Genomic DNA, 13,318 nt, shown 5'->3' with positions numbered 1-13,318 from the left:
TGGTTGCTTCGGTTCGAGCAGAGGGGGGGAGATAGAGAGAAGGGAGGGTGGTTCGGTGTGATTTGTTGCTGCCGATCGATTTGGGGGAATTCGGATGGTAATTGATTCTGGGTGTTATGGGATTTGGCTTGCTTCCATCAATCTAGTCGAAAGACTCTCCTTGTGGGCCGCGAGATGTCACCTAGTCAGTGAAGCGACTTTCATCTTGTGGTTTTTCGATGTAATAATATGGCTCAAATTTGGATTCTATGCAATTTTAGCCCTCGATATTGACTAAGCAAGATCGAATGTTCTCTTGATGTGCAGGTTCACTGCCTTTTGATTTGCTTGTTCAGTAGGGAAAACAAACACGTTCATGCAATACCCTGAACCTGACAATCAGTCTCAATGCAGTACTCTGAATGATGCTCATGATATTAGTGACATTTTGTTCAAATATTAGATTGAGAGAGATGTGTGTCAAAGTCCCTGCAATAAAAAAAAAAGATATCGATATTGGAGGAACATTGATTAACCCTAGAGCCCACAACCCTTGAAGCATCAAGTCAAATACTAGTATAAAGAATGCAGATTGAGCCGCATCCGTCATGTACAAAATTGGGACCAGTCTGCCTCAGTATAATTTGCTGCTCTGTGACTTCCTCAAAAATCTCTTGATCGTCAACTAAGTTTGGTGGGCAAATATGCCATCAAAACCTAGGGGCATATATCTGAAAGCCAACATCACCCTTCAAGGGCACATGTTTGGTTTTGCGGCAGTGAAAAACAATAGGAAAGAAGAAACAGAGTGCCAGAATTCCCAGGAAAAAAAAATTGCGCAGATTAATGCAACAAAAATGTTACCATGAATACATCTCATTCATCACATTGTGAGTTAAACTGTATATACATCTCGAAGAAAGCATGTATTGAACTAACAAACTTGGAGCATTATCTGTTTAAGAACTAATCCTTTGGGGCCAAATAATTTCTCTCTGTGACCAAAAGAAAAAACAATCTAATTTTGGAGCAATTTCTGTCCGAGACCACGAGAAAAACAAAAAGATGATCCAAATCTAATTCAGTATGTAACCCCATCTTTGACAAATCATTCAAAGTTTGAGCAGCTTGATGACCTGGACAAACGAGGGAGAGTTCTTTAATCAAACAGGAGACTTCTTTTACCGGCCAATGGAAAATTAATGGAGTGCTGGTCAGAAAACTGCAATAAGCTCACCTGGGAAAATTTTGCCATGTAAACTTTGCTTCATATCGCTCATGTCAGTTACTCGCGTTCAGAGTTGTAGATGCCTAGATGGTTATGCACCCGCAGGCCCTTTAGAAGGATATCAGCCCCCCAAATTGAGAGATTCAGAGAAACAATGCTAGTCAGACAGTTAATAACTGAATGTGAAATACTACCATTGAGACACTGAAGTAAGAACACAGCGATGACAGAGAATTAAAGTTAAATGCAGCACGAATTGCTCTATAACTCTGCTATGACGAAAATGGCAAATTGTAATTTCTGTTGGATGCCTATATGCAATAATGGAACAGCCCATATATGAAATAATCAGGGTCTCTGAACATCAATTGAAGAGTTAGCAGAATCAAGTTATTTGTATACCAAAAACTGTGATTGCAAACTGCAATCGGTTTGTTGCTAACATCATTCGGTACTACTACTCTTTCTGAACAAAAAGACACCACTACTAGTCATCAGAGAATCATCAAAGAAACTGTGCAAATTTGGCTTTTTCAGTGGTTTCAAAGGCGGTTTTATATTTTAAAAAAAATTAAAAAATCTAATAAGATACAAAAATCAAAACTAATCCATTTTAAATCAGAAAAATATGAAACTAGTATCAAATTTTTTCTAAAAATGTAACCTATCTATTATTGCTCTATTTTAAACTTATCTATTAAAAAATTATAGGCATAACTACAGGCAACCAAATACTATGAACATAAAAAATTGGATCCGAATAACTCACAAGTAGAGTGTCAATAGATAGGTTATATTTTTAGAAAAAAATTATACCCATTTCATATTTTTTATAGAAAATGAATTTTTTAGTTTAAAATTGTATATTTTTAATTTTTGTAAAATTAAAAACCACTTTTGAAACCACTCAAAGGACCAAATTTGCACGATTTCGATAGTTGGATGGTCTATGTTATCCGGTTTTATAATTGAAGATTGAAAACCGGACTTTTGTGATAGTTCGAGGACGTAAACCGGACTTTTCCTTTTAAAGAAACGGTTCACGTGGTCGGCCTTGCGGGGCTTCTCAAATCTCAGCGAAGACAATGTTCGTTCCAAATGCTAATCAATTGAACACAGTATCAACGAAGACATCCAAAAACCGAAGAATACCCATATCATTTCTAAACCATATTTTTTTGGGAAACGTAAGGTTGAAAATCAAACTAAAACAAAAAATGTCAATCTAATAGAAATAATTAAAATCCATAGTTCACATTGCAACAACAAACTATGCAATCAACCAATTTCATACTACCAGCAAACTGAGATTTAGGCTAACTCGCGATGGAAACTATCCACCCTAATTTAAGTCATCGACTTAGCAGGTGCTTATACCTTTGTATAATTATTTTTAATGGTAACCGACGTGCCAATCAACAATGCAAGTTTTGGTGTAGTTGTGTCTTTATTTAGTTTCAATCAAGATCGGACAACCTTATCCCTCAGAGATATTGTTAGTAGGATTCAATGCGCGTGCAAGTTTGTACTATGTAAAAAAAATGTACCATCAAGCATTCATCTTCTTTCACAAATGGCTACATAACATGAATATTCATTTTTATAAGAGAGCATGAATATTCATTGTGCGGAGCAAATTGTAATTTGCCACAACTTTTTCATTCAATCGCACAATAATACATAAATTGTGATTGTGAGTTGGCTGACTACCATATGGGCCATGGTAATTCAAGATTCTAACCAAAAAGAAAAAGGAAAGATAATATGGTCCAAAAACCAGTTGAATACAAATGTGCCGTTCCATTTATTTTATTATTTTCAATGTTTCCCACCTTTTTTTTCTATTCCCATGTCTTCTACAAAACGGCCATTAGTCAGCTGGAAGTTTTTTACCATAGTTTGCACCCCTAGTTTAGGGCAAGTATTCTATCATGCACTTATAAAAACACATTTGTATCTTCATGAAGTAATTGTTATTATGAAAAGCCTCATAGGGTATACATCATTGACTCATTGTCATAGATACGGCTTTTGAATATAGTTTTTGAAGATATCTCTCTAACGTACTCCCATAGGCTTCGATTGCATTGCTTTGTTCTATGCAAGAAATTAAACTGTACTTTGTTTCATGGATACACAACAGCTATAATTGAAAATTTGTTATTTTGATCTTCCAAAAAAAATTTGCTATATTGACCGAATACTCCAATACTAAGCAAAGTTTGATGGAAAATGTTGCTTCAAGAAGATTGAGGGACAATTACTTGCAAGACAGCGTCATCCTTCAAGAAGGACATCTATTTCATACTTGTGGCAAGAAGGACATCTATTTCATACTTGTGGCAGTACTGCAGTAGAAAACATTATAACAATAGTGAAGAAGGAAGAAAACCGAGTGCCGCAATGCAAGAGAAAAAAAAAGATTCTGCAGGTTAAAGAAATCAAAATGTTGCAACGACTTCATCTCCTTAATCACATTATGCGCTAAATCGTATATGCATCCCACAGAAAAGCTTTTACAGAACCAACAAATTTTGGAGAAATATCAGTTAAGAAGTAATCCTTTGATAGCAAGTAATTTCTGTCGGTGACCATGTGCAGAAACTCTTTAATCTTGGAGCAATTTATGTCTGAGACCAAAAGTAAAACGTGATCTAAATCTCATCCTATATGTAACCCCACTCTTGACAAAGCATTCAACAGGACACAAGTTTGAGCAACTTCATGAATCATGACCTGCACAAACGAAGGAGAATTCTTAACTAGACAGAAGGAGATTACTTTTACCAGCCAGTAGAAATTAATGCAGAGTGAAGTTCACAAAACAGAAATAAGCTCACCTGGGAAAATTTTAGCTGTAAACCTTGCCTTGTATCTCTCATGTCAGTTACTCGCATTTAGAGTTGTAGATGGTTATGCAACAGCAGGCCCTTGGTTATAAGGATCGATGTCAGCCGCGAAAATTGGAAGCTTCAGAAAAAAAAGCAGTCTAGTCAGACATTGGTAACCAAATGCGAAATGTCAGCCCCCAAAACTGAAGTAAGAACACAGTACTAAGTACTAAGAAAGAGAGTAAAGCATAAGCTAGTTCACCGGGTTCGTATGACAGTCCTAAATGGAGTACATCATAAAACAGGGCATGCGGTGCGAAGTACTGGAAACACAAGCACTCCATACTGGAAACACAAACACTGCATACTTGCAGAACGATATGCAGACAGATACTTCATATGATGCGGTCTTGAAATCAGAATTCTGTCACAGCGAAGTGCAATTACACGACAATTCTACCGCTCTGAGGAAAGTTCCTAAAACAGGGGATGCGGCACTTTGGAGTACAAGGAACACCAAACACCACATGATTTCATACTAATACAAAAGGAAGGTAGATCATGTAATGCTCTTGATATTTGGAAGTGTATGCAATTGCAAAAGCACAAGTACTGGAGACATATGTTGCGCCTACTAGATATGAAACTTCATCAGGAATCAGCATCCAGGATTATCGCAGGCAGCCACACAGGACGAAATTAAACAAGCAAACCAAGCACAGTAGATTCTGCTGAAATGAAATGCAGGCATGTCGTCTTACCTGCAGCACCTGGGGCAAGCCCGGGTGGCAGAAACCAAGGGAGGACGTAGCGGACGCTGGCCTGAGTGGCATCCAGCCTTGCGTTGTTCACCTTCTCGTCGTAGACCTCGTTGCCCACGACCCTGTGATTGGCCACATTGACGCCGAAGATGTTCCGCTTCAGGGTGAAGTAGAGCAAGTTGGGGTCCGTCGGGCACACGGCCGCGACGATGGGGACGTCCCGCGGCAGCCCGGTCTCCCTGTAGCTGGCGTCGTCCCAGATCTTCGGGAAGCCCACCGAGTAGTTCGCCTCCCACCGCCACCCATCCGGACCGAAGGTCATCGTCCACATGCACACCCTCGCTGCTTCACTGTCGTCGCCGCTGTCGTCGTCGTCGCCGCCGACCTCAGGGACGATGACCTCCACGTACCGCAGCTGGCCTTGGCTCTCCGCGATGCAGCGCTGGGTGAGCATGAGCGGCGTCGCCATGGGGAGAGCACGGCCGTCCGGGAGGCGGTGGAAGAGCAGATCGTGGTCCCCGGCGAGGTCGCAGCTGAGGATCCCCCACGAGAGGTCGAACCACCAGAGCGTGGTCTCGACGCAGACCGCGCCGTGGGGAGCCCACTCCCGGTCCCGATCCTCTTCGGCGAAGGGGGACTCCACGTCCTCCGAGTACCACGCCTGCTGGTCCCACTCGAAGGAGACGAGCGTGGCGTGGTCGCGGCCCTTGCGAACCTGGAGCTCGGCGATGATGTAGTCGCCCTCGTGGTCGGAGTAGAGGCCGACGCTGCCGACGTTCAAGAGGGCGGGGACGGGGGAGGTGCGGGCGGGGACGAGCTCGGCGGAGGCCGTGGTCGCGCCGTCGGCCCTGTGGAAGTGGCGCACCACGGCGAGACGGGTGTCGTGGGGGTTGTCCTCAAAGGTCGTCCCCATGGAGGGCGCGACGGCGAAGTGGGCGAGGAGGCAGAGGGGCCCGGCGGCGATGATGTAGGGGTTCCTGTCGGGGTGGTTGGGGTCGGGGTGGGCGCCGCGGCCCGCGGCGAGGATGGTGAGCCGGGGCGGCAGCGCGATCGGGAGCGTGAAGTCGGGCGCGGCCGCGGCCGCGGCCGCGGCGGGCTCCGCGCGGATGACGCGGCTTAGGAACACCCACGGCGTCCCCGCCATTGGGGATTGCTGCGCTTGGCTTCCAGCAGCGAGCGAGCGAGGAGGAGAGCGGTGGCGGTGGCGGTGGCGGTGGCTGTTGGGGGTGATTTGGTGGTGGCGTCGTCTGATTTGGGGATAGTGCAAGGGCAGGGTGGTCATTTAAAGAAACGGTTTACAAACGAAGAGACCGTTCGTTCCAAACGTGACTTTTCTGGTGTACCATTGCAACGGAACAAGATCCGATGTTCCTTGTGACTTACGTTTAGATACCGAGATTTTAATTTCACCAGATTTTCAGACTTAGTTCCTAGTTCCTTGCAAGTGTTTTTCTCTCTCCAAAAGCTCACCAGTCACCACTAACTGTTGCCCCAAATGAACCATTCGATGGAGAGCTACCCACTGAATTGCAATCTATCTCAAACACACTACTTCATATCATTTTCAAATTCGATTGTTCCCCTTGCAACACGTATACATACAAGTGCAGCGACTTTCATGTCGTGGCTGTATTTTCAATTTTCAAATCTGGACATGGGTTTCTTTTTTTTGAATTATTGGAGTTGATATGTATGTCAAAATGTCTGCAAGAATAGACAAATTGATATCGTAGGAACATTTATTAATCCTAGATCGCAAAATTGAAGGATCTGTTGTACGTAAAGAACAAAACATTGAGCCACATCAGTCATGTACTAAATGGGAGCCGGTCTACCTCATTATAAATTCCTTAGATTTCATGGGCACACAACAATAGCAAGTGATATTTTGATATTCACCAAATACTCCAGAGCAAAACTAAGTTTGATGGAAAAGTTTGCTTCAAGAACGTTTAGGGTGAACTATTTGCAAGACAACATCATCCTTCAAGGACATCTATTCCGCACTAGTGGCAGTAGAAAACAATAGGGAAGAAAGAAGAAAACAGAGTGCCAGAATGCAAGAGAAAAAAACCAAAGAACCTGCAGGTCAAAGAAATCAAAATTTTGCAACTACTTCATCTCATCATTCGCATTGTGCGTTAAATCGTACATACATCTCAAAGAAAAGCTTGTATGGAACCAACAGATCTCGTAGAAGTATCTGTTTAAAAGCAAATCCTTTGATAGCAAGTATTTCTATCTGACCATATGCAGGAACAGCTTAATCTTGAAGCAATTTCTGACTGAGACCAAGACTAAGAAAAATCATCTAAATCTCATTCTATGTATAACCCCACCTCTGGCAAAAGCATTCTACATGACACAAGTTTAAGCAACTTCACGACCTGCACAAAGAAGGGGAGAGTTCTTAATTAGACATCAGGATACTTCTTTTACGCGCTGCTGGAAAATAGTGCAGAGTGGTGCAAATGGAATATAGTAATGACAGAGTAAAGTTCAGTGCAATTGGAGATTGGCGTGTAACTGCTATGACTAGAACGGCTAATTGTACTTTTCTATTTGATGTCTATATGAGATAATGGAACAATCAGGGTATCCAAAACAACTGTTCAAGCATTTTGTAGTCAATAATTTTGTCTTTTCCTGAGTAACTACGAACAAGACCAATTATGGTACACATCTAACTGTTATTTCCTGGTCAACACATTTCTATCCAACATGGATCAGATACAGAAAATACCTTGATTAGCATATGTTAAAAGTATAGATGATTATGCATGCACATAAATAAGCTCTGCCCTTGACTTTTTCTGCTTTGTCTCACTCAGCATGCATGGTTAGTTATAACTGACAAAGCAAAGCAATTCGTTAAGCCATCCTGAGAGACATCTATTCAAGTAATTGACAAGTTGGTCATGGGAATGGGAACCTCCTAAAGCAGGGCATTTTTACTAGGAAGTACGAGGAACACAACAGGCACGTGATTGCAGGTTTGCATATTAGTATGCAGATGGATAGATCATACAATGCTGTTGACATTTTGAAAGTGTATGTATGCGATTGCAAGAACAGAAAAGAAGATATGCATCTCCACAAAGGATATATCAGAATGGCAGCACACCATGGTCTCTGAAGAGATTGCAGCCACACAGCATGGAACAAGCAAGCACAATAGAATCTGTTGAAAGTTGGAAACGTAGGTACGTACATTTAGAGCCTTGCTAACATCCGCCGCCCTCTGCTTGCGATTGCAATCCACTAAGGTCATGCTTCATGCGGCAGAGGTCTGCTGCAGCCAACAACACGTCTAGCTGAGGAACGCTTGGATCCGGCGGCGGCGGCGGCAGTGCTGCATTTAGGCAATGCAAGTCAGTGCATCCGCGTCAATTGCAGCACGCCATGATCTCTGAATAGATTGCAGCCACGAAGGATGAAACAAGTAAGCAAGCACGGCAGAAATTACCTTGGGCAACCTCTGGTGGAAGGACCCAAGGGACAACGTAGCGGCTGGAGACCGGCTCTGGCCATGGCGAGTTCAGGGGCTCAAAGGCCCCGTGGTGCACGACCCTGCGCGCGGGCACATTGACGCCGAACATGTGCTGCTCCAGGGCGAAGTAGACCAAGTTGGGGTCTGACGGGCACACGACCACGAGCAAGGGGACGTCCCGCGGCAGCCCGGTCTCCTTGTAGCTGTCGTCGTCCCAGATCTCCTCGAAGCTCACCGCGTAATCCGCTTCCCACTGCCACCCAGCCCCATCCGGAGTGCGGCTCCGCGACCACATGGACACCCTCGCTGCTTCGCCCTCGGTGATGATGATCTCCACGTACCGCAGCTTGTTTCCGCTCCCCGCGACGCAGCGCTTGGTGTGGAGGTACGGCGGTTCCTGGTCGAGGCGACGGTCATCCGGGAGGTCGTGGAAGGCCAAGCCCGGCTCCGTGAACGAGGTGTCGTAGCTGAGGATCCCCCACGTGAGGTCGAACCACCAGAGCCTGCCGTCGACGTGGACCGCGCCGTGGGGAATCCGCTCCCGGACGTGCCCCGCCAGGGGGTACGCCACGTGCTTCCCGACCCACCCGTCGTAGCGGTCCGATCGGAGGTAGACGAGCGTGGCGCGGTCGCTGCTCCTGTCAGCCTGGAGCTCGGCGATCATGTAGTTGCCTGCGCCGTTGGTGGCGAGGGCGACGTTCTGGAGGTTCCAGAGGACGGGGAGGCGGCCGGTCCGTCCGGGGATGCGCACCACGGATGCCGCCGCCCGGCTTCCCGGCACCGTTTGGAAGTCGCGCACCACGACGAGGTGGCTAAAAAAGGTGGAGTTGTAGAATTGGGTGCCGTGGAAGGGCGAGACGGAGAAGTGGGCGAGGAGGCAGTGGCGGCTGGCGGCGATGATGTAGGGGAACGGGTCGCGGTTGTTGGGGTCGGGGTGGACTGCGCGGCCCGCGCCGAGGACGGTGACCCGCGGCGGCAGTGCGACCTCGAGGGTGAAGTCGGGCCCGGGCGCGGCTGCGCCCGCGGCGTGCTGCTCCTGCTCCTGCGCCGCCGCTCCCGGGGCCGCGTCGCGGGGGCCGACGCGGAGGATGCGGTTGAGGATCACCCACGGCGGCGTCGCCATTGGGGCTTGGCTTTTCCGCGGCGAGCGAGCGGGAGGCCGGGAGGGAGAGCGCGCACGGGCAGCAGAGGCGGCGAGGGGGAGAGCGCAGCAGGGTGGCGTGATTTGGTGGTGGCCTCGCTGATCTAGGGGAAATGCAAGGGCAGGACGGTAATATAAGCGACGGGTGACGGGATTAGGCTTCGGAAGCAAGTTCCTACGTTTGGTCCCCACACATGACACAACACGTGAATACCCCCCACGGTCGTGATGGGCCTCGTCTGGCCCAACCGAATGGAAACATCCCGTACAGAAGAAAGGCAATTAGCTCAGGGGCACACTGACATACAAAGTTGCAAACGTTGGGGATTTCCTTTTTTTGGGGAAAATTCTGTTGATTATGAGATAGAACTTGTAGTGTCTCATTGACGTTCTGGTACGCATAGACAAAGTTAAAAAAAACAGTGTGGATAATACAAATTCTGTCGATTATGAGACAAGACTTCTCTTTTAATGAAACTCCGTGAGGGCCAGGCCTTGTTAGCAAGGCACAACGTGAGCATCGTCAGCCTGAACAAGCGCAACACAACACAATACAGCAGGCAGGACTCGAGGCACGACGTCACTAAGTTGAGCAAAGGCCACGGCAAGGATGCATGATGACAAAGGAAATGTATGGCGGGACAAATAAAAGTTGTGAAATCTAGCTATATCATAAGGAAAATGTATGGTGTGGATAACAATTACGAATCTAGCTATGTCATAACCACAAGCATAAGTAGGATGTCAGAATGGAAGATCGGGTCATAGTGAACATACAATGGATGACATAGTGAAAAATAGAGAGAAGAAATTTTGGTTCAGTTGAAACATACTCCGTCCGTACCAAGTTATAGGTTATTTTGGTATTTCTAGGTGCATAATTTAAATCTAGACAGTGTATGTTTAGATGCATAGCAAAAATTATGCATCTAGAAATCTAAAATATCTAAAATGATCTATAGTTTGAAACGGAGGGAGCAGCATTTTCTAAAAGAAAAGGCAGCTGCTATTGATATGGAAAACTGTATGATTTGGATCAAGTTTTCTCGCATTGATCACACACTAGTTTAGGTTACTTTTTATTGTTTCGTACAGGGCTCCCAAATTTCCCAAGACGCCTTGATGAGCGGACACGCGTTTAAAAGGGATTGGGTGATAGGGATTTAAAAGGGATCTGGTGACAGAAAAAAGTAACTCGGGAGAATATAGAGTTACATATATTTCTTCTAAAGCAATTGTATAAACTCATCTCGGTAAATTTTCTCCGTAAGCTGAAGAAGCAGAGTGAAATTTGGGGAAGATGAGAAATTAAATTGCTAGCACACTACGTAGTGTGTTTATGCAAACGAGCTGGGTTATTTTCGGCAAATGTCTACGTGATGCGAGTATGCGACGTACAAAGGTTTTCGAATTTGGAGGGTTACAAAGACCGATTGGATTCGGGAAAAATCTTGACGGCAGGCGGGACACGGGCCACTTGCCGGTGACAACAGCCCAGCCGGTGTAAGCGTGCCCGCAGGCGGCACGGAGCTGCACCGCATCCGCATGGTCTGTGCAGGACATTGTAAATTCGTAACCGAGGCTGATCGATCTACTGAAAACCCCATCAGTTCCTAACACGCATATTTAGTACTACCTTCCTTCGTCACGGAGACGCCGGTCCCGTGCCGTGTGTGGTGCGCGGTCGCCGGTGTCTTCATCCATTTATCCCGGCGTGGTGGCCGGAGGTCGGCGGACGACGCGTCAATATATCATGCTCCATCCATAGTGTATATTTACTTTGGATCATTGGATTGATCCAAAAATTTGATAAAATAAATTAGGATGACATTGTGCATAATTATTTAGGAGAAAAAATAAACTAGAATGTCATGCCATCGTAATTATTTAGTTGATCCATACAATACCATTGGATACCCACTTACATCCCTATCGATCACCTTTTTCGATCCTTGCGCGTGGTTGCCCTACCAATCGAGATCATGCCAACAACAAAGTAGGTGCTTCTTATAGGCCGTGGACCGGACCCGGACTAGGTCCGACGTCGTCCTTGTCCAAGACTCCGAGTCGGCGCGGCCCGCGCCTCTCGTCGTCATGCTGCACACGGTAACCGAGCTTTTCTGCTTTGGAACTGGTTCTTTGAAGTGTCAGATACACCATCAATGCGCACAACATTGAAAAACCGTGAAGTCTTAAGAAACAAAGCACATGGGCGTTGTGTAATATGATATGACCTAGACGATGAACACCTGTGGCAACAATACATGCAACATTGTAAAGTTAAATATTTTACATGACATAAACACCGAACAGTTATGACAACATTTACAACGTTGAAGAGCTAAATTACAGTATATCTGCATCTATAGCATGAAACCTACTACAAGGCTCCTTAATATTTAACTTAAACCGTAGAGGGGACTCATACAGTTACTTTTGGGTTTGTATTTACCGGATTTGCTAGCAGACACCTAATGGTATCGCTACCCTTCTCTGATGTTGTGGAAATGAATTATCCATACCTTGCAATTTTTGGAAGGCGAATCCTGAACAAGTTTATTATGTTAACAATAACATATCAGAATACTTCAACAATTGGATTAAGGATGACAAAGACCTTTCAGTGGTTGATCTCATGGATAAGATTAGAGAGAAGATAATGGAGAAAATCTACACAAGGCAAGAGATAGCCAATAGACTTCAAGGGCGCATCCTTCCTAGCGTGATACACGAGTTGAACATGAAGAGCCGAGGGCTGTACTATGATATCAAGAAAAGTGGTCCAATATAATGTCAGCTGAAATATCAGAAACAACAAAAGAAGGGAAGACTTGGAGGCATGGGGTTGACCTTGCAAAAAGAGAATGTGGCTGTGGACAATAGGAGGTGTCATGAAAGCCCTGTACTCATGTCATATACTTATTTGGAAAAGTGAGACAACCAAACATTGAGGACTTTGTGCATGACTACTATTCAGTAGAGAGATTCAAGGTGGCTTATCAATTCATATTACTGCAATGAATGACAAGTCTGAATGGCCAAAGGTTGATCTTGGATTTGAAATGATTCCTCCACCATTGTAAAGGGCTGCTGGTAGACCAAGAAAACAAAGAATCAAGGCTAGTAAAGAGCCAGGAAAAAGTGGACCATACCAATGCAAAAGGTGCTTTCAGTTTGGACATATAGAGAAAAGTTGTAATGCTACTCAAGCTGAATTAGAGCAATAGCTTCCACCACCACGTCCAAAAAAAGGGAAAAAGCCAAGGTAATGTAGTAATATTTTCCTTTCCTATATATGCTGCAAGATGTTCCTTCACTAACTAATCCAATGTGTCCTTTGCAGGAAAAACAAATCTGAAGCTGGTGAAACCTCCACAATAGAACCTGAGACATCCAAAATAGTTGTTGAATCATCTCCAATGCCTCATTCAAGCCCAGGCATAACAACTAGAAGGATGGCTTCTCTCTCTCCAACTAGTCCTGGTGTAACAACACGAAAAGTGACTGCTATCTCACCTGGAGGGATCAATCGTAGGCTTATAATTGAGTAGATAAATTAGCAATCTTAGATCTGTGAACTATACTCTTTTGTGAACAATGTGTGCAACTATGGTTGCTGGTACTTTTGTTATGCCATACTGCGAAGAGTGTGTGAACTCTATTATGTACTGCTGAAATTTGTGTAAATATTATGCTGAAAGTTGTGATATATACCTGCTAAGAAGGTGTGTTATATCCTACTCAAATTTTGTTTTATACGTCTTGTTATATCCTGCTATGGTGCTGCAAACATGGGGTAAGTGTTGCTGCAAATGGAGCTCCGGTGGAGCTGTTTTGTTTTATTTTTTTGAGTGGGTGGAGCTGTTTTGTAGCTGGAATGAGAGCAAG

General features: G+C 44.9%; 2 protein-coding genes across 2 annotated transcripts; both read right to left on the bottom strand.

Annotated features, from left to right (window-relative positions):
* Nucleotides 1-3,929: 3,929 nt before the first annotated feature.
* Nucleotides 3,930-5,943, bottom strand: LOC112890499. Its single transcript, XM_025957380.1, has 2 exons — nt 4,800-5,943; nt 3,930-3,943 (listed from the first exon to the last, which is right to left on the bottom strand). Exons 1-2 carry the CDS (start codon nt 5,941-5,943, stop codon nt 3,930-3,932), a joined length of 1,158 nt encoding a protein of 385 aa, XP_025813165.1.
* Nucleotides 5,944-7,169: 1,226 nt separating this feature from the next.
* Nucleotides 7,170-9,412, bottom strand: LOC112890498. Its single transcript, XM_025957379.1, has 3 exons — nt 8,266-9,412; nt 8,029-8,151; nt 7,170-7,186 (listed from the first exon to the last, which is right to left on the bottom strand). Exons 1-3 carry the CDS (start codon nt 9,410-9,412, stop codon nt 7,170-7,172), a joined length of 1,287 nt encoding a protein of 428 aa, XP_025813164.1.
* Between the last annotated feature and the right edge of the window lie 3,906 nt (nt 9,413-13,318).

This window comes from Panicum hallii, chromosome 4 (assembly GCF_002211085.1).
Source record: "Panicum hallii strain FIL2 chromosome 4, PHallii_v3.1, whole genome shotgun sequence".
Taxonomy (NCBI): Eukaryota; Viridiplantae; Streptophyta; class Magnoliopsida; order Poales; family Poaceae; genus Panicum; species Panicum hallii.
Note: the sequence above shows the minus strand (reverse complement) of the source record. Positions and strands in the feature narration are given on the sequence as shown.

Coding starts and splice junctions, on each gene's coding strand:
- LOC112890499 (XM_025957380.1), bottom strand. CDS start 5,943: ATGGCGGGGACGCCGTGGGTGTTCCTAAGCCGCGTCATCCGCGCGGAG.
- LOC112890498 (XM_025957379.1), bottom strand. CDS start 9,412: ATGGCGACGCCGCCGTGGGTGATCCTCAACCGCATCCTCCGCGTCGGC. Junction 8,152..8,265: donor TCCACCAGAGGTTGCCCAAG/GTAATTTCTGCC, acceptor GCCTAAATGCAG/CACTGCCGCCGCCGCCGCCG.